Genomic DNA, 21,110 nt, shown 5'->3' with positions numbered 1-21,110 from the left:
CGCAAGGGCGGTAGAGAGCTGAGGGAGGGTGACAGGGAGGGGAAGCCATTGCAGCAACAGCTTGGAGGAGGGAGCTGGACGTCGTCTCTCGCCAGAAAAACGGGGAGCAGGAGCCAGACTAGGGGAGGAAAAGGACTGGCCCGCTAAGGGAATCGCTGGGTTGCTGCAAAAAGGGGCGGGGAGAAGGCGGGGGCGCTGCATGCAGCGCGCTGGCTCCAGCGGTGGCCGCGGGGAATGTGACATCAGCGGCGCCGGGCGCTTGGGGCTGGAGGAGGCAGCTCGCCTCAGCTGCGCTGTGCACACCTCGCCCGGGGGAGGACGCAGACCCCGGCAGGCGGCAGGGATGTCGGCGAAGGAGAGGCCAAAGGGCAAAGTGATCAAGGACAGCGTCACCCTCCTGCCCTGCTTTTATTTCGTCGAGGTGAGTTGGCCCAGTGCCTTGGCATAATGCAGATCCTCTGGGCATCTCCTGAGCGAATTCAGGTCCTGGACAGTGTTGGAGGCGCAGAGATCCTGCCAGGCGCGCGCCGCTGTCCCCAAATGCCCGACCCTCCCCTCTTCCCCTAGATTTCACAGCAGCTCCCGGAATGTGCCTGTGAATACCTGTCAGCCCGGGGTGATTACCATTAGAGGTGTCGCTGCTGGGTGGCCTGCAGGGAACGGATACCTGTGTGAGTGAGTGTGGTTTTAGTTCCTTGACCCTCCTTTAGTGCCTGTGTGCACAACGTCCGCTAGTGCCCCAGAGGGGCCATGATGCCCATATTTCGGGATTTGTGTCTTCAACCTGCTGAGTACGTGTCGGGAACTCCGTGTGCACACAGCTATGCCTAGGGCATATGAGGGTTGAAGGTGTTTACATAGTACAAATATTGTTAATTGCTTTTACTACCCCTGCCCCCCCCAAATCCTTCTCCTATTATATTATTATGGTGCTCACATACGCTTCTGAAATTGGAACTGCATCTCTAAACATCAATCATCAATGTACTGGCCTCTTTCCACAGTAAAAAATACATATTATATATGTGTGTATACATAACTATATATAATATTTTAAATCTATGACATCATCTGATTTTACATGATTTGTATCTGAGTATTCACTGTGCTGAGCAGTATTTTAGATAAGCAATTAAATGCAGATGTATCCATAATGACCCTCTAACCTGCCAAAATGCAGTATTTGAGGGAGAAACAATTCATAGGAGTGTTATAAAGATTGGCAGATACAGTGATTCCGTGTACTGTGCTCCATTGCATTAGGAAGACATTTTTAAGCAAAAGGTTTATTAAATTACAGATACTAAAGGGTTGTATTGCATAGGTTTAGGGAAATCAGACGGTTTTAGGCATAAAACTATATTCTGTTTAGTTAGAGTCTGGGTTGCATAGAGAATTATAAGACTGTTGCTGAATCATAAATATCCTTCTCTGGCCATCTTTTCAGCCAAATATGGAGGTTTAGCCCTTCCAAGTGCAAACAGTAGATTCTGTATTCAATGATTGTAAGGCTTATCTGTGCTGAGGAATAGTCACTGCCTTGAAACTTGGGAGAATAGACATTGTCGGACTGTTCTTATAGGTAACAATATATTTGGAAGTTTTGTAAAAGTGTCATAAATTTTTTAAATAATTTCAATTTTAAGAAAGATGTATGTGACTTGCATAAGTTTCAGAGAAATGATGGGTGACCCCTTCATTCATGACCCATAGAAAAGAAGCAAAAAAAAAAAAAAAAGAACCTATGTATTTAAAATAATGAATCCATTTATTATCCTTTCTCTTTTCACAAGAGATTTTTGGGAACATGGTTTAGGTAATTTTTGTTGAAAGATAATAAAGAGCTTTCTCAAGAAAAATGTAGGTAGCAGAAGATTCCATGATGAAAAGGGTGAAAGAATAGAAATATGAGATACCTGCCTTCAAGTTCAATCCATCAGACCACTTGTCGCATGGCTAATCCATGTAGTTTTGTATTATAGTGATTTCATTTGTGTCTGAATCAATGACATTCGTCTAGGAGAAATCAGTTAATGGCTGAGTTCCATCTCCAGGAAGGAACACACCTGAGGTCAGCTAGAAGCTGACTACATGTGGGTTGCAGCTATATGGCTTCAAGGAAAATGCCCTCATGAAAGAGGAGGCAAACCAGAGAATTAAAGATGTGCCTTTACAGAATGTATGTGGGCACTTTTGAGGCACCTTTAACCGGAGTACATGTCCCTTAAGCAAGAATTCTAAAAGTACAAGTGCCTAATAATGCATTTGAATTGTGTGTTTAGGAACAGACATCTCACAATTGTTACTTCTTTTCCGTGAGTGGAAATAGCCCAGATTCATTACTTTTACTTTGGCCCATTCAGATACCCTCTATGAATTCCTTAGCAGGGCAAGCTATAGAACAATTACTTGAAGACAATTCATGGAGTTTAAATGAGCATTGATGACACTATGTCTTGGGGTTAACAGACTTCAAAGACAGATCAACACAACTGGACTGCAAATTATCTTCCTAAAAATTAAATGCATGATGAACCACTAAAGAGCCTCCAGAAAATGGGAGACTGCATTAGTGTAACAATTATTTAAGGGTTTGACCAGATGCACTACCATGCTCCTTTGAAATGACTCATTTTGAAGGTGGTGAGAATGCACTAAATTTACATCTCCTTTGTAGGATGAATAAACATAGCTTGAATTTGCATGTTAGTAAAATGCTCTAGAGTAATGACACTTTGCTTTACAGCATAGTTTCCCAAGACCTTAGAAATTAAGATGGAAAAGTGAAACATGAGTGACTCTCCTTCCATCACATATCAGTCTAAAGCACATATTTTTAGCCTTCTCTGTTACTCAACCCATAATTTAAGTAACAAGAAGAGGCTAACAAAACAGATCTCAGAAGAAAACGGTCCCTGGTTCTCAAGTCAGTGACACCATGAGCAACTTACACTTTGCCTTTTTTCAAGGAGTTTAGAAGTTTTAAATTACTAATTCATGATAGGTATGAGATGTGAAGAAACTTTATTTTTTTATTTTATTTTTTTTTTCACAAATAACACTTTTTATTTGCCACTATTTGAAGTCTGAACTTTAAATAGATTCTTGGACTGGTGGTTCATATCCATCAGCTCGTTCAACTTTAGCACCTGTCTCGTCCCCAGTGGCTTTTCCAGAACTACTGCCTTCACCATGAAGCTCCATGAGCTTTCCCAATTCAAACTTGGGCTTCTTCAGCATTTTTACTTTTCTAACGAAGACATCATGGAGAGGATAAATAGATTGGTAAGCCTTTTCTATGTCTTTTCCAATGCTGTCTGGAATCCTCATTTAACCTGCATAAATCCTGTAAGATAAACTATTATTTTCCTTTCACATGTAAATGATAGATGATCTGAATTACATAGCTAGCTAGTGGCAAAGTTAGTAGAGTCTTCTGAGTCCAAGCCTTATGCTTTTTCCATTACACCCTCTTAGCTAACTGTATATTGCATGGGAATTGGGAAAATGAGGGAAGGGAAACTTTCACTCGAGCCAGAGGGGGCTGAAATCAAGATGGACTGAGTTATGTCAGGAAAATGGCAGCATGCTCTAGGAAAAACCTGGGCCTTGCAGACAGATTGACTTGGTTCAAACACCGCCTTTGCCAGATACTACGTGAATAATTCTGGCCAAGTTACTTCTCTCATCCTTAGTTTCTTCACGTATAATAGAAATTACATAATATAAATATAAATAGACCTGTATTCATACATAATAGAAATTATTATACCTACATCTTAGAATATAGAATATATTATGAGGTTAAAGGGTCATGGCTGAGATATGGTAGGCAATCAAGATATGTTAGTTCCTTTCCTTTCTTGTAACTGTTCTTGACCTGAAATAAATTATTTTACTTATAGTTTGGACTTAGGGGATCAAGTCCTGACAAGGTCTAGCTTGAGAGTTCCCATTGTTGAGAAGAAGTCATCTTCTCCCCAATTTCTAGAAATAGTTTGGGCTCCACAGGCTTCTTGAAATGGACCTGTATTAATTGATACAAATGGGGAGAGTGAAGTACTATTTACAGTTTGTACCATAGTAATGACAAACATTCATAAAGTACTTAATATATGTACTAACAATAAAGCTAAATGCTTTACATGCACCATGTTGTTCAATCTTCAAAGTTTCTCTTTAAGAAAGAGGCCATTATTATCTGTGTTTTGAAGAAGAAACTGAAATTCATAAAAGTTAAACAACCTGCCCAATTTTATAAAGCAAAGTTAGAGGCAGGGCTGGGTATTAACTCAAAGCTCATGCTCTTCACCACTGCAATAACAATCTCTCTCAACTTGTTGAAAGAACATTCGCATAGGCAAAGTTACTTTCTGTGGTTTCTCACTGGTAAAGAAGGAAGATGTAGTAAGGCAAGGGCACACTGACAAACAGGGTGATACAGTTTTCTCTGGCAACAGATCAGCTTCCTCAGCTCAATTCCTCCTCCACTGGGAGTGTCCAAGCACAAAGAGTTGGAGGACAGTGCGTACTCCCCACATTGGCTCATCAGTTAGTGGCTAGTGCCCCTCAACAAGCACTATGGATAGATGCAAGGAAGGAGTAAAGATGTTGGCAGCCCATTTGTATGTGTCAAGGTATCTCTAATTATACCCCAATGGGCATTAGGCTGAGATGTTGGTGTTCAACCACTAAAACCAAGTAATCTTGTCCTTGTTCACCACCACACCTGATGTTAAAGCACACATTAGTTGAAGGGACAAATTTAGGGATAGAATTATTTTTTTCTTACGTCTTTGGTTTATGCTGCTGCTTGCTAATGAAATGGCTTATGGTTGACAGTAATATTAGATAGTGATTTGAAAAACACGATGATTTTTAGTTTTGCACCTCATTTTATAAGCAAGTTTCATAACTCAGTTTTACACTATACAGCCTGGGAAAACAAAGGTCAAGTTGTGAAAAGAACTCTCAGACAAGCATACCCACACCTTATTAGGATAAAGAGAAAAGCAGGTAAAAAGGAATGTTCCACTAGAGAAAAGGTTTATCATGCCCTTAAAGTTCCCAAGTACACTGCAAGTGATGGCTGTATCACTAACAGTGGCAACTGCACCCAGTAGTATACCTAGAGTTAACAAAAGAGTATTCAAACTTTTTTTATTATTATTATACTTTAAGTTCTGGGGTACATGTGCAGAACATGCAGTTTTGTTACATAGATATACACGTGCCATGGTGGTTTGCTGCACCCATCAACCTGTCACCTATATTAGTTATTTCCCCTAATACTATCCATCCCCTAGCCCCCCAACCCCCACAGGCCCTGGTGTGTGATGTTCCCCTCCCTGTGTCCATGTGTTCTCATTGTTCAGCTCCCACTTATGAGTGAGAACATGTGGTGTTTGGTTTTCTGTTCTTGTGTTAGTTTGCTGAGAAGATAGTTTCCAGCTTCATCCATGTCCCTGCAAAGGACATGAACTCATCCTTTTTTATGGCTGCATAGTATTCCATGGTGAATGTGTGCCACATTTTCTTTATCCAGAATATCACTGATGGGCATTTGGGTTGGTTCCAAGTCTTTGCTACTGTGAACAGTGCTGCAATAAACATATGTGTGCATGTGTCTTTATAGTAGAATGATTTATAATTATTTGGGCATAGCCCAATATTATATGTGATAAGGCTGGTTGTCTGGGGCTAGTGCACTTCCTTTATGCAAAGGATTACAGTGGTCCCTCTGGGGCTCAGGCTCACAATTTTATTCTCATTAGTCATCCTGCTCAAAGATCAATTCAGTATGTAATGTAAACAAATGACAAATTACCTTTTTAAACCTAAAAAAATAAATTCCTAACATGAAATAAATGGGAAAGAGATTCTTTCTATTTAAATATTCTGCTATATGATGTAACATTTTTATAACAAACCTGATGCTAATTTTATGAAGGCAGAAGAGTTATGCTTGACCTATTGCAAATATATTTTGACAGGGCTACAGATACAGAAAAGAGTTTGAAATTGCCTGTTATTCATACGAGAAAACACACAAAGACACATATGTATGCACACACTTCTATGCATAGGTATGTACAAATACACATGGAGTAAGAATATCATCTCTCTCTCCACTCAGCATAAAATTACAGTATCTGAAGCATTTCAATTCAGAATATTTTAATCTCAAAAAATTAAGATTACTCAGAAAGTTTTCATTCTTTTGTGTGTGTGTGTGTGTGGGGGGGTGGCAGGGTCTTCCTCTGTCACCCAGGCTGGAGTACAGTGGCATGATCACAGCTCACTGCAACCTCAGCCTCCCAGGTTCAAACGATTCTCCCACTTCAGCCTCCTGAGTACGTGGGACTACAGGCATGCACCACCACACCCAGCTGGTATTTATAAATTTTGGTAGAGACAGGATTTCACCATGTTGCCCACGCCAGTCTTGAACTCCTGGGATCAAACAATCCTCCCGCCTCAGCCTCCCAAAGTGCTGGGATCACAGGCATGAGCCACCGCACCTGGCCTACTCAGAAAGTTTTCATTACTTTGAGTGTGTATTAGTAGTAGATATGTTGCAGGATTTTGTTAATGGAGCTTAATTACTATAAGGTCAGTAACCAAACAGTTTGTTCAGGAGCCCAAGCCATTGCTGCTACTCTGTTGCCATCCTACCTGGGGAAGTTCAACAAGCCTTTGAGCAAAGACACACATTTTAAAACACATTTTGAAATTGTGGTGTCTTGACAAAACCTTAATACAATTTTTATTTTCTTCCCATTGGAAAGTGTCCACAGGTTTTTAATTGTAGCAAACATTAATTGACAAGATTTCTGTTCTATCTCATGATCTATGTACAAATTATATAACTCATTTGATTTTCTTGCTGAAAAATATTGCTAGCTTATTCCCTTTTACATAAACTTTAGCATCAGTAGGAAACATAAAATCACATTTCTGCATTGCATATACCAAAATAGTAGCTGTAGATTTTTTTCTCTTCTCTAGATTGTATAGAAGTAGAGTCTGCTCAAAGAAGTACTTCAAACCCTGCCAAATGAGATGAGTTGGCAAGTCTCTTCTCTTTCAAAGTCACAATGCATAAAATCTGATGCAAAATAAAGTAAATAGAGAATAGAGTCCTAAGTTTTAGAGATAGAGTTAAATGAGGACATTGCTACAAATCTAAGCATCGAACATAGCACTTGCTATTAGGGAATTATTTTCCATTCCCAAACACCACCACTATCTTACTGTTTCTTCATGGCCAAGTTACTCAAAATGTGATTTTTTTCTACTTTTCTCTATCAGGAAATAAAAAACACTTGGTTTCTGCCAATTTCAAGGAGATTTTACTAATAATGATAATAATCATAGTAATAACAAAGAATAGTCCATTTCAAGTCTTCTTCATATGGCAGACTCTCTAGATACATTATTTTTAGCCTGAGAACTATCCTACTGAGAAGGCATTGTTACCTTTATTTTTTGAATCAGAAATTGTAGCTCAGAGAGCTACTGTTTTTACCAGGGACATATAGCAATGAAGTGAGGGAGTCAGGATTTCAGAGCTTGTCCATCTTGCTCTTGCATTATGACTACACCATACTGTCTCACACATGCTTCCAACAACAATGCTAAACCTAGTGATGAAGTGCAATGGAGAGCCCTGTCTGTGCTGTGACTTGGCTAGCTTCATGGTATCTGGATGCATGTATTTGAAACATGTCTGGTTGTGGCTCTGTCAGAGTTCTGGAACAGAGTTTTTCTCTACATTCAGCTACTAAACTTGGCTGTGTTAGTGCTATTTCCTACTTAATAGTAACTGGTTTAATTTTGGACATGTCTAGAAGGCACAGTGTCCCCTATAAAGAAGCTTCCTTTGGGCAAGCACAAATGGCACTCGTGAGTCTCTGATGAAGATTAATGAGGATCAATGGGTGGGGGTGAGAGGGAAGACATGGAACTTAAATAAAGTTTAGGAGAGTAGGATATGTAGGTCTATCAAAATGATAGAAAGAAAGAAACTCAACAAGGTAATAGAAACAGAGAGAGGTCAAGCCAAGCAGGATTAGAAGAAAAAGCATTAGAAAATTGAAGGTAGGAGTGAAGTGTGTGTGAGTGTGTGTGTGTGTGTGTGTGTGATGGAGATCCAATCTGTGAGCAAACCATGGAGACCCCTTTAAACATTTTGGTTTTCTAAGCTGGCTTGTTAAATAAAGATTATTTGAGACATAATTATTGCTGTTTATGTTGGAAATGTATTACAAATATTACTTATAGCAAACACATTTTCTCTCAGCATATGTATACAGCATAGGCTATTTCTCAAGCAACTTTTGTATTTAAAAGGTGAGGAAATGTCTTACAGAGTTTAAAAGTCTTATTACAGAGAATAAGTCTAATAAAATTATGTGATCCAAGAACATATGACCTCACTGTTTCTTCTATCACCTAAGAAAATTTTGTATTGAAAAGGTTAACTGAGTTAACCTTTGGACATGCCAAGTATGCCAGAGTTACCTAAGGACACACTGGTTAATATCAGATCAGGAATAGAACCTAGGTCTCCTGACTCCTGTTCTAGTGCTCTTTCCTAATTATTACTATTTCTAGAATTCCTTATATTAGAAAGTTTCCCTCTGGATTATAACATTTAAAATACAGGTCATTCTAATTCTACATGTGAACAAATTGTGCTGGCTGTTTGTGCTAACTTCCAAACACATTTCATGACCACCTTACATTAAACAAGTCAAAGCAATTATGAATGGATCTTCCACTGTTCCAAATTGTTAGGCTCTTTGAAAAGCATGGTAATAGCTAGAGATTAGAAAATTAGAAATGATTTTTCTCATTGCCTAAGTGCCCACCTGTAATTTCACAATTAACTCCCTTGACATGAGGTCTCTAACAGACAGTAAAGGAAAGTATAAACATGGGAAGGAGTAAGAGTATAATTAATGTCATCACTTATGGAATAGCTTTGAATTTTCCCTTATACTTCAATGTAAATTTTTCATACATTATCTCATCTGATCCTTTAAATGCAACTGAGAAGTAAATATAAACTCTATTTTAAAAATTAAGTAACGAAGACTCAGGGAAGTCCAAAAACTTGCCTAAAACTCAAGTAGTGCTATTTTTCATCTTGGTCAGAAGAAAAACAAAGGTGACATTTAAACTGTGAAATGTCTAATTATGAGCATCATGGTAGCCTTTTATCGTATGAATTAGCTGAGAAATGTATTTACAGATAACTATCGAATGGAGTAATCTTTTCATTGTCAAGTGGATTTTGAAATATGGATGCCAAGGACAGAAATACTAATTTTGGCATAACTAACATTGAGGTGCTTTTCTTAGCAATAATTAGACTGAACCAATTGCACTTAGGTCCATTACTATCTGGTTGTTTGTCAAGCAACATAGAGGAGGATAATGGCTTTCTTATTTGCTGTAACAAGATGGTTTCTGTCTGTGTAAAACTGGTATTTAGATCACTTAGGAATAAATTAAAGAAAAGTGAAAAGGCAAGTAATTAAAATCAATGTATTTGTGGAAAAGGTAAACATGGAATCAGTACATTTAACAGAAGAATGATGTTTGGGAGTGAGAGCAATGGAAGTAGATGTGACTATATTGTTAACAATTTAACGCTCTTACCAAAAGTCTGTGCTATGGGTTTGCTTAGAGGTAAACTGCCATTTGATGAAATCCTAGGCATGCTTCAGAAATTGAGTCCTCCTGGATAGAGTCCAAAAGAGACTGATCTTACATTAAATGTTCTTCAATAAGGAATGCTAAAATGAAATTCCAGGGTATAACCTGTTTTGTACTCTTAGAATTTATTTATGTATTGAATAAATATTTATCACTTGCTTATGATGTGACTTTTGGTAAAAGTAATAGAAACAATATGGAATCATCACTGGCATACTTCCTAGTCTATAGTAGAATTTCAATAAATTTTAACTGGATGTAATAAAATAGGACTAATCATATGAACATAAATTTTTCTTTAACTGTCTTTTATCAGCTGGTGGAGACATTTTTATTTGTAAAGTGATCATAAATTCCCTATCAGAGACATTGCTCGGCCTTGTGGATTATTGAGCAGTTGAAGATTAGATCAATATCCAAGGTCTATATGAGTCCTCATCTCTTAATTATACTTATGTTCATTTTATAATCTAGGACTTACCTATGGATTGTTTGAGATTTGAAATTTCAAATAAAGGCATCACTGAAGCAAAGAACTTTGCAATTTTAATTTTCATAGAAAGTTATTTTAGTTACATAAGGCACATATACCAGCAGACAATTTTTTGTGCCTATGGTAAAACAAACTATTAGATACATATATTTCTTACTTTTTAAAAATAATGTAGTTTTTTTTTTCACTTGATCTACCAATTAGCTTTAGAATCTTGGGCAATTAACTTATTTCCTCTAAGCCTCATTTCCCTCATTTGAAAATGATGGAATTATTGTGGTCAGGTTAGAGTAATTATGACCCTTTAATCATATGCAAATTATAAAATATGGCCAAGAATTCTAAAGCAAAGTCAGGCCTAGTAAATGAATTTTCTCTTTCCCATTTACCAACACCCCCTCTCCCATCTTGTCTAAAGTAAACTTTGTGGTAGCTTTAGATGCTACCTGATTCCCTGGAAAGGGGCTGGTTCTCCTGACTGTTTTTTATTGGTATCACACATTTATGTATGTTTTATACAGTGTGCATACAATGGTGGAGCAGTTTATTACAATATATAATACAATAACAATAAATATTTACTGGAATTCCTGCTCATTTTTATAGATAGAGGGACATATGCACACACTCACAAAATAGAGACCACTTTTTTTCAGTACCCTTACCTTGACCTTGTCAGTGGAGGGGAATTCTCATTTACTGAGCATCTTCTATACACAGTGCCCAGGTAACACTCTACTGAAAGTCTCTACTCCAAGGTTGTTGGTAGGCCCATAATCTGTAAGCCACTGCCATTCTTATCTTTCCAGAGTTCTAAAATATCATATATAAACTCGTCAGCAGCAGTGTCTGTTCAATGCAAATTAAATATCTTCCCATGCCTCAACTCAACCATCTGTGAAATAAAGAATAGTACGCTTTCTAAAAATGATGAATAAATTAGATTTAATCTTTGGGAATGAGTCATCTCATTTAGGCTATTGTATGACTCATTGGAATCTTTTTTTTAAGGCAGTTGGATACACTCTGAAGAATTAACAGGTTACTTAACCCTTGGGCGATGATCTGAAAATGCCTGTATTGTAGCAACTGAGATTTGAGTTATTAAAACATGGAGAACATCCAACTGTGAAGATTTCGACATAAATAATGTCTTATTCGTGGCAAAACCTGATAAAAAGGATGGTCAGCAATCTGTTATAAACAATATACTATAGGGAGATGAATTTTTGAAAACTCTTCTGCTTTAAGACCTCATTTGGTTTCTAGCTTCCAGTTGAATTTTACGTACATGAAGAAAAATTATTTGATGGTGTTACGTTTTTCAATATTTCAGTCTCAGACTAGCGGTTATTCCATAGATAATATTGGTTCTGGTAATTTTTAGATGGTTGGCCCAGGACATAATTAAGGAAAAATTCTTTTTATTATTTATTTTTAAACTCCAGCTTGTAGAACAATGCAAATAGCTGAGAGCAGATAGTCTCTCAATAAATCTGTGATGGATTAGTTGTTGCGTTGGTCAATAAATCTAGCAGCTTAATTAATGAATATAAGGAAACAGAGCCTGGACTGAACCTCAGCTTCGGCCTTGGCCTTGGCCACATTATTCTTTGGCTGACCTTGAAGGCTAGTGGTCCTTTCAGTCCTGTTCAGAAATAGAGGAAGAGATTGCTAAGACTTCACTGCCCAAATGCATGTTCCAACATGACTAAGAAGGGCCAAGTGTAGCACATCCTAGAAAATGCCTACTCTATGGGACTACAGAAAACTTTAAGAACTGCTCGTTCCAAATCCCCCAGCCCACCAAATTCAGCAGGCTCTGTTTCTTCCTCCACCACTACCCTTCACCTTCCTAAGACTCCAGAGGTCGATGAAGCACAGTAGGGAGAGGGAGAGGGGTATGAGGTATCTCATATGAGATGACCCTAAGAATCATAAGGACTGATATTTTCCATTAAAACACATAACACAATCCTACTTACTTTAATTAACTTAATCACAGCATTAAACTGTTAGAAAATAAAACAGAAGTTAGTAATGTCCCGCATTAACTGCTCAACTTCAATATCTCTTTTACATACACCAAGCCTTTTCAAAAATGAAACTTAAATAACTAAGGCCTTCAGCAGCATCGGAAACTTTTAACTTTGAAGAAGGGCTCATAACGTGCATCTAAGTGTGCATCTAAATACGTATAAAGATGTGTATGTAGGAGACAAGCTTAGAGGGAAGAGAAGCTTGTGATATGCTATAGCGTTCTAATCTCTGAAATTAGATGAGAAATTCCTTTTCTGGATAATTAATAGGTCAAATAAAATGTATCAGGCACATGGCAAATACTAAAAAGTATTTGTTAAATAAATTGAATATAATAGAAAATATGAACTTTCATAATGTTTAAGTAAAATGGTTTAATAATAAAATTCATACTTTATTTTAATAAACATTGTGAAAACATAATTAATTTAGAAACACTGATAGTCTTTAATTCAGTCATTCCTGTGTATATAATGTTAAGATTATATGTCTATTTAAATCTCAAAATCAGAAATTTGCTTCTCTTATGCTATAACTCAAATACAAGGGGACTTCTAAAAGTTCATGGAAAAAATGGAATTAAAAGATAAACATAAAAAATATAAACTTTATTTCTCAACATAAGCTCTATCAAGTTCAAGATAGTTTAGTAAGCAATGATAAAAGCCATTTAGTCCATTCCTAAAGAACAGATGCTCCTGGGAATTTAACCATATCATTGCAATCTTTTTTACATTATCAGCTGAAGAAAAATGGGTGCCTTTGAAAGATTTCTTAAGAATAGAAAACAAGAAGAAGTCAGAACGAGCCAAATTAGGACTGTGAAATGGATGCCTAATGATTTCTCATTGACACTCTCACAAAATTGCCCTTGTTTGGTGAGAGGGATGAGCATTGTTACGGTGGGGAAGGATTCTCTAGCAAAGCTTTCTTGGGCATTTTTCTGCTAAAGCTTTGGCTAACTTTCTCAAAACACTCTCATAATAAGCAGATGTTACTGTTCTTTGGCCCTCCAGAAAGTGAACAAGCAAAATCCCTTGAGCATCCCAAAACGATGTTGTCATGACGTTTGCTCTTAACCAGTCCACTTTTGCTTTGCCAGGACCACTTTCCCATCTTGGTAGCCATTGTTTTGATTGAGCTTTGTTTTCAAGATCATACTGATAAAACCATGTTTCATCACTTGTTACAGTTTTTTGAGGAAATGCTTCAGGACTTTGATCCTACTTGTTTATTTTTGTCCATTGAAAGCTCTACTCTTGTCTGCAGCCAATCTGACCACAGTTGCTTTGGCACCCATTGAATGGAAAGTTTGCTAAACTTTAATGTTTCAGTCAGAATTGTGTAAGCTGAACCAAGTGAGAGGTCTATGTTGTTGGCTATTGTTTGTGTTGTTAATAGTCAGTCCTCTTCGGTTAGGGTATGGACAAGACAAATGTTTTCCTTGCAAATTGATGTGGATGGTCTGATGTTGTGGGCTTTATCTTCAACATCATCTTTTCCCTTCTTAAAATGAATTATCCATTTGTAAACTGCTGATTTCTTGTATTTATAACTTTCTGCAAAGTATCAATGATTTTGCCATTCTTCCACTAAAGCTTCCTCATAAATTTGATGCATGTTCTTGCTTCAATTTTAGCAGAATTCATGTTGCTCTGATAGAGGTTATTTTCAAACTGATATCTTATCCTTCTTGGTGCTTCAAACTAGATCTTTTTCAGATATGTTATGAGTGTGTATGAGCTTATTTTGGTGCAAAAAATTGAAATCCATTCACAGTTTTTTCATAATATACACGTTCCATGACTTTTGAAGATCACTCATGTAGAAGTTTTAGTTATGTCACGTTTGCCTGACATTGTTACAACGTGAACATCTATATGCTTCCTCTGTATGAATAAAACAATCCCACTAATAGTGAAAACACTATTTAATCTAAGTATATTAAGATCTTACCTTATTAGAGGATATGATGAATATATACAATATCATGCACTATAGAAATTGTAGGGTAGCATTAACAATCTATAAAGAGAAATACTCTCTTTTTTTATTTTGTTATTTCTCAGTGTCTTTGGAAACCCATTGATCCATTGTATAAGCTTCTAGGAAGAGGTAATATGTACAATAATCACAAACATGAATTGGGAAGCCAGATTTCTTGAGTTTGTAATCCAGCTAACAAGCTGTATAACCTTATAAAAATCATGGAATCTTACTGTATAACCTTGTACAAATCATGTAATCTCATGTAATCTGTTTCCTCATCTGTAAGATGGCAGTAATAATAGCACCTTCATCACAAAGGTGTTGTGAAGATTGCATGAATTCAAACATATGAAGTACTTTAAACGGTACCTGTCAAACATTAGTAGCATTAAATTACTATTATTACCCAAATTTTTAAATGTCAGCTATATGTTGTAAGGGAAGAGAAATTACAGCTGGAAGAAAGGATTTAAAAGCAATTACTTATAACAGTTGAAATACAGATCCTCAGCCTCAGGTCTTAGTCTCTAATGGTTTAAAGAATAAAATGCTTTCCAAGACAATGCACATACTTCAGTGTCTAATTATTTAAGAAGAACAAATTTTCACTACCTGAGGTTAAGGCTGGTGAGTACAAAACCTACTACTCCACGCCTAGTGCTAGATCAATATTCAGGTAATAAAACAACCATTTATCATTATTTTTGACTTTACTGTTAGATCATTGTGTGATTGTATTGGTCCTTTTAGAGCTGTAAAGATGTAGTTTCATATTCAAGTATAAAAACATAGAACACATTTTTTCCCATTCAACCCAGTACAATCTATTAGGTGAGGTAGCTCTTCTCTATTAATTATCATTGCTATGGAAGATCCAGTTTAAGTTTCTTGATTTTTTAATGCTAATGAAATCATTAGAATTCTAGAAATTCAAAATAGAAAGCATTTTCTTGTGGTAGAATAAATGAAGATCTTTTTAAATGGCAGATATTTTCTTAACAACACTGAAAGAATGTCTCAACATTTGGCATCTCTCTTCAAATTATCCATATATGTATTAGTTTATTGCATATTGAGGACACCTAGTATGTCAGGGATAAAGAGATGGATGAGACTATTTCTCTGCTCTCAAGGATCTTGTCGCTGAATAGGAGAGAATGTAAAGGAACAACTGCCATCCCATATGACAATTGCTATGATCCAGGCATTCATCAGGATATCTCTGTATGGTCAGAGAAAGTGATCCGAAGGAAGCACTAAAAGCAGGAAAACATCTGGAACCTTAAGTTTGCCTAATTTCTGATACTTTATATTAGAAATCATTCACTGGGGAAGACAAATGTGAAAATAAAAGCAGACCATATCCAAAATATAATTAAATGCTCTTAAGATATTCCCAAAAACCAAAATAACACAAATAACTTCAAAGAAACTGCACAAGGAATAACCTTCAGGACCTGAGGGCACCACATCAGTGAGAGTGTAATTTGACAGTGCCTGCCACCCCTTTGCTGTTGTTGCCGTTGAAACCCCTTGACACATGGCCATCTCTCGTCTTGTGTCCTTTAAACTGGCAATCTCATTGAAGCCTGGGGCCATCCTTTCCTGAAAAGCACTAGACTAGTGCCAGATGGTGACATGTGGCAGAATGGCAGCAGGATACACGGCGGTGCATGCTTCCAGGAATTTAACAGACCAGGTTTCAATTACTGGCCTTTGAAGCCAGGCATGCTATTTTACTTATCTGGGGCATGGTCCTTATCTTAAATTTATCTTAGGAATCCCCAGGAGGTTAAGAATTAAACTAGATAATTAGTATGAAATGTCTAAATAAAAACTCAGTAAATGTCCTTTGCTTTTTAGGTCTGAGTACATACCTAATAAATTCTGCTGAAACTGAGAGGAGCTCTAGAAAAGACAGATCTCAGATTGGAACACACAAAGCAATTTTCATGTTTGGGTGATAAGGAATAAGTGAGTAGAGAATGTGTTTAAGAGTAATCAGAATTAAGAGAAACAGAGTGGCCTTTTTCAAACTGCACCTTTCCCCTAGGACCGCCTCTCCCCACACGGGCACCCCACATGCAGTTATCTTAGTGGTGTGGAGGAGGAAAGCCAGTTGAGTTCCATGAGCAAAGAATTTTGAGCATGGTTCCTAACTTAGACACCTGGGTAGGAGTGGGAACACTTGGGGGCTTTGTGACTGTTGCACAATTTATGTAACCTATTTCTGCCTCAGTTTTCTCATTTGTAATCTGGGGATACTAATAGATACTTTATACAGTGTAGATCAAATATAGCGATCTTTTAAACTTAACTAGTATCTGGCACCTAAGTCCTCAACACATGCTGTGTACTTTTCAGAAATTGCCTATGTTTTTTGTTCCTTTAATCATAATTTCTTTATTTCTTTCAATTAAATTCAGTGAACATTTATTGGACACCTAAAACATTAAAAGCACTGGGTGAATTGCAAAGGTTTCACTTTTGAGTACTTGATCTTAGGGCAAGGGTTGGTAATATATAAATAACTATAATCAAAGGCAGACTAACAGATCCTTCGATAAAGTTATATATGAAGTATGTGAGACGGAGTCTTCAATTCTGAATGGAGAGCCTGGAGAAAGTTTCAGGGAGAAAAAAATTACATGATCTCAACCTGAAAGGATAAGTACAATTTTTATGAGAAATAAATGTGGAACTGTAATGTGAAGCAGAGACTAGAACATGTCTTTTTGAAATATAAATATAATGGGAACATGGGCTGTCTTTCTGGTTTAGGAGAGTGGAGAGTAGGTGGCAAGCAAAATTGACCAAGAAAGGCAGATCAAGGCCATATTTTAAAAAGTCATAAATATCATTCTAAAAAATTTGCACTTTATTTTGTCATTAATGAGACACCATTAAATGCGTGATGAGGTGTGAATTCTGGGAAAATTAGTTTGGAAGCATTGTGGAGGATGAAACAAATTATGAAGAGAATAGAGATTTTTTTAAAGGCCCTGATGCTTTATATAAGGCAGTGACAGTGTGAAAGAAATGAGAGAAATGATTCTTAATTCATGACACTATATGAAGCATTTCAGTATTAGATGGCAATGTAAAAAAAACCCTCATTTCACTCATAACAAATGAAGCCCAGAAAGGTTAAGTGACTTTCCCAAATCCCAGAAGCTGGCAGAATAAATGAGGGGAGAAACTGGATTCTCCTGGGTCGAGGCCAGCACTGGTTTCCCTCAATTACACTGCCCTGTTTCAGTTTGTATCTATTCATGTCATACAAGCCACATGTTTTATGTATAAAAACTAGTTTAGATTTCTAGACCTTAAGTAATGTTGCAGACTCATTCTGACCAATTATTTCCCTTAATGACACTTCAAGTTTTAGTGTGTGTTTATAATCTATATTTTTGAAGTTCTTTGCAGCCAATCTGAATATGCTATACTTAGAGTGAAGATAGTTTTATAGACCATAAAGCCTAATATTATGTTATTATTATCAATATTTGAAGAAAATATTAATCTGTATTAGCTACAAGGCAAAAAATACTACAGAATACCACTAAAGATCATACTGTAGGAAGTAGAAAATTCCCTCACCACGTGTGTGTTGACCTGTGACAAGCTTCTTCATGGCTACAGGCTTTAATATGATTGCTTTGATCTGCTAGTATTTTTCCCAGTTTTAATTGAATTTCAGTGTATTCTGTTATTGTTTCAAATTTATATGATTTGGGGATATTTATCAAGTTGGTTCTAAGCCTCTCGTTTTAAATGTTATTAGTATTAAAATCTTCCTTTATCTCTTAGAATAGCTCTTGCATATGATTGGCATGAATATACACAATTATTTTCTTTGACTTCTTGTGACATTACTTATATCAAAACTAAAATAATTTAACTTTGAAATCTCTTATGCTACTGTTGTTCCCCAAAAGTGAGGATTTTGCTGCTTAAATCATCTTGTACCAATAATTTGCAGCTTTATGCCTCCAGCGTTGGACTCTCTTGTTAGCTCCAAATCGACCTCTTACTTTAATAAGTAAGAGACATAACAGTTTTAATATTTTCAAAACAGAATCTTCTATTCTTTCCATCCAAACTTCTCCCTATCCCAAGGAATGACATCACTGGCCTAATTCCTCAAACCCCATCTTTGAAATCAACCTTTATTGTTTTATCTTCTTCATTGACCAAGCCATAAACAAGGTTTGTCATATCTATCTCTAAAACCATATCAACAATCTGCCAATTTCTTTGTATCGCCAGTACTAAACTCTTGTACATGCTGCCTCATTGCTCCTGGATTTCCACCGTTGCCATGCATCCACCAGAATGTAAGCTCTGTGAATGCATGGAGTTTTCTGTTTGGTTTACTGCTACATTCCTTACACTTAGAGAAGTACCCGATGCCTACTAGGTATTTAATAAATATTTGTTGAGTTTTGAACAGCCTTCTAAATTTTTACCCTATTCCTACTTTTGACCCACCATGATCATCCTCAATCTAACAGCCAGTGATCTTTGTAAAATATATTTCAAATCATATTACACCTCTGCTTGAACTCTCCAGAATGTTTCTGATCCTACTTTAAATAAAATTCTAACTTCCTCCTTGGACTTCAGGTCTCTGCAACGTCTGCTCCCAAATCTACCTCTCTGACTTCATTTTGTATCACTTCCTCCGTTTGATTATGCTCTTTACCTGGTTTTCATATGGTTAGTTCTTTCTTGCCCATTCAAGTCTCTGCTTAAATGGCTCCTACTCAAATAGGTCTTCCTTGATGTAAAATAGGAATTCAGGCACTTAATTACACAGCCCTCTTCTTTATAGTGTGTGTTCTTTCTGATATATATATCTTTCTGATATATATTTAATATATAATATATATCATATATATGAAATATATATTTAATATATAATATATATCATATATATTTAATATATAATATATATATCATATATATGAAATATATATTTAATATATAATATATATCATATATATGAAATATATATTTTTTACCTGGCTTCCTCAACTAGAATGAAATATTCATGGGAACAAATAATTTGTTTTATCATAACTGTATTCCCAGGACCTAGAACGAGGCTTGGGGCTAGCAGGCTATCAAAGATATTTGTTGAATGAATAAATGGATGAGGCACCAATACCATACATATTAATTGGCCCTTTGTGACTATGGTTTCCACCAGTTCAAAAGGATCTTATAGGACTCTGAATTCACGATGGCTATGAGAAAGGCAAAGAATGGGGCTGATCTGTATTGCCCTAGGCTCAGAGCAAAGTGATCTCTCCCCAATGAAAAGTAGTTTGCCCTTATTATAATCATGCTAAAAACAAGTAAGCTATCTGATCTAGATAAAATATCATGATAGATTTGATAAAATGTTTCACTAAAATGGATACATAATCTAGATTTGTCTTTTTAAAGTTGGCATCAAAAAAATCAATATTATCTAGCAAATGTGGTATTTTGAAACACCTTTCCTTTGTTTGCCCTGTTCTCTGAAACAGTTATAATTTTTCTTCTTAAAAATTGCTCTATTATTTTCACTCACAGGTTCCTTAGCAGATGGTAATTATAAGAATCAATCTTTTCCTTTTGAAAATAAATCCTCAGGTAATTTCCCTCCTCTCTATTGCTGCATAAAAATATCTTGGGTTCAGCTGGGCACGGTGGCTCACGTCTGTAATCCCAGCACTTTGGGAGGCCAAGGCGGGAGGATCACCGAGGTCAGGAGATCAAGACCATCCTGGCTAACACAGTGAAACGGCGTCTCTACTAAAAATACAAAAAATTAGCCGGGTGTGGTGGCGCGCTCCTGTAGTCCCAGCTACTCGGGAGACTGAGGCAGGAGAATCGCTTGAACTTGGGAGGTGGAGGTTGTAGTGGGCCGAAATGGCAGCCCTGCACTCCAGCTTGGGCGACAGAGTGAGACTCTGTCTCAGAAAACAAAAAAAAAAAAACAAAAAAAGCTTGGTTCACACTTTTTGGGGGGCTGTATCATGACCAGAGAATAAAATTTGTAGTTCTTGGCTATGTAGACTTTTAAAAAATCTCTTTAAATCTCATTTTCAAAATCTCATTTTAAATGCAATCAAAACAAGTCTGTGTGATTTTATTATGTGCATATCAATTCTATATGTATGCCGAAACTGGCACATACCATCTGTTAAATTCCTTATACTCGAAAAAAAATCTGTTGTTGAGCATTTCAAAAGATAAAATGTAACTCTGAAGACAATTATGTTAGAAATAAACATTGTCATTTAATTCATTACATTGGGTAGTAAACTACAGTATGGGAACACCATGTATACAATTATTTATTTCCAAAATATAATGAATATAACAAAGATTTTATACAAATAACTCTTTATTACAAACAAAATGATGTAAGGAACAGAGTAAATATGCTTTTTAAAAAAATAAGATAAATAAACATCAAAAAGGAAAAAAGGTTCTTTTTAGTAGAGATGGGGTTTCACCATGTTGGTCTGGCTGGTCTCAAACTCCTGACCTCGTGATCCGCCTCTCTCCCAAAGTGCTGGGATTACAGGCGTGAGCTACCATGCCCAGAGAAAAAAAGATTCTTATTAGGAAAACAAATGAAGCTTTTAAAACATGCTTCTATAGAAATATAGAAGATATTAATACATATATGGAAAGTGATATAATTGGAAAAATTGTCAGTTTCAGGAAGGCTACTGGCTGAAAAGACTAATGCATAATATTAATGACAAATTACTTTAATTCATATGTTAATGTAGCATATATGTATATATAGAGACACATGCATATATATTTGGCAGTCACTATAATGTATATCAGTAGCAACATAGAA

The 21,110-nt window shown here is 36.4% G+C and overlaps 1 protein-coding gene across 3 annotated transcripts in view; it reads left to right on the top strand.

The window, feature by feature from the left end:
• Window positions 1-232: 232 nt before the first annotated feature.
• PLPPR4 (phospholipid phosphatase related 4) overlaps window positions 233-21,110 on the top strand; it is a 44,687-nt gene continuing 23,809 nt past the window's right edge. Inside the window, exon 1 of one of the 3 annotated variants that reach the window (XM_032155285.2) lies at window positions 233-421. In XM_032155285.2, the coding sequence (XP_032011176.2) occupies window positions 344-421 (78 nt within the window). In that variant the 5' untranslated portion in view covers window positions 233-343. The remainder of the gene's footprint in view (window positions 422-21,110) is intronic. The other 2 variants (XM_032155286.2, XM_058439551.1) reach the window with 2 other exon arrangements.

This window comes from Hylobates moloch, unplaced genomic scaffold (genome assembly GCF_009828535.3).
Source record: "Hylobates moloch isolate HMO894 unplaced genomic scaffold, HMol_V3 SCAFFOLD_5, whole genome shotgun sequence".
In the NCBI taxonomy this organism is placed as follows: domain Eukaryota; kingdom Metazoa; phylum Chordata; class Mammalia; order Primates; family Hylobatidae; genus Hylobates; species Hylobates moloch.
The sequence above is the reverse complement of the archived record's forward strand: the minus strand, read 5'-3'. Positions and strand labels throughout refer to the sequence as shown.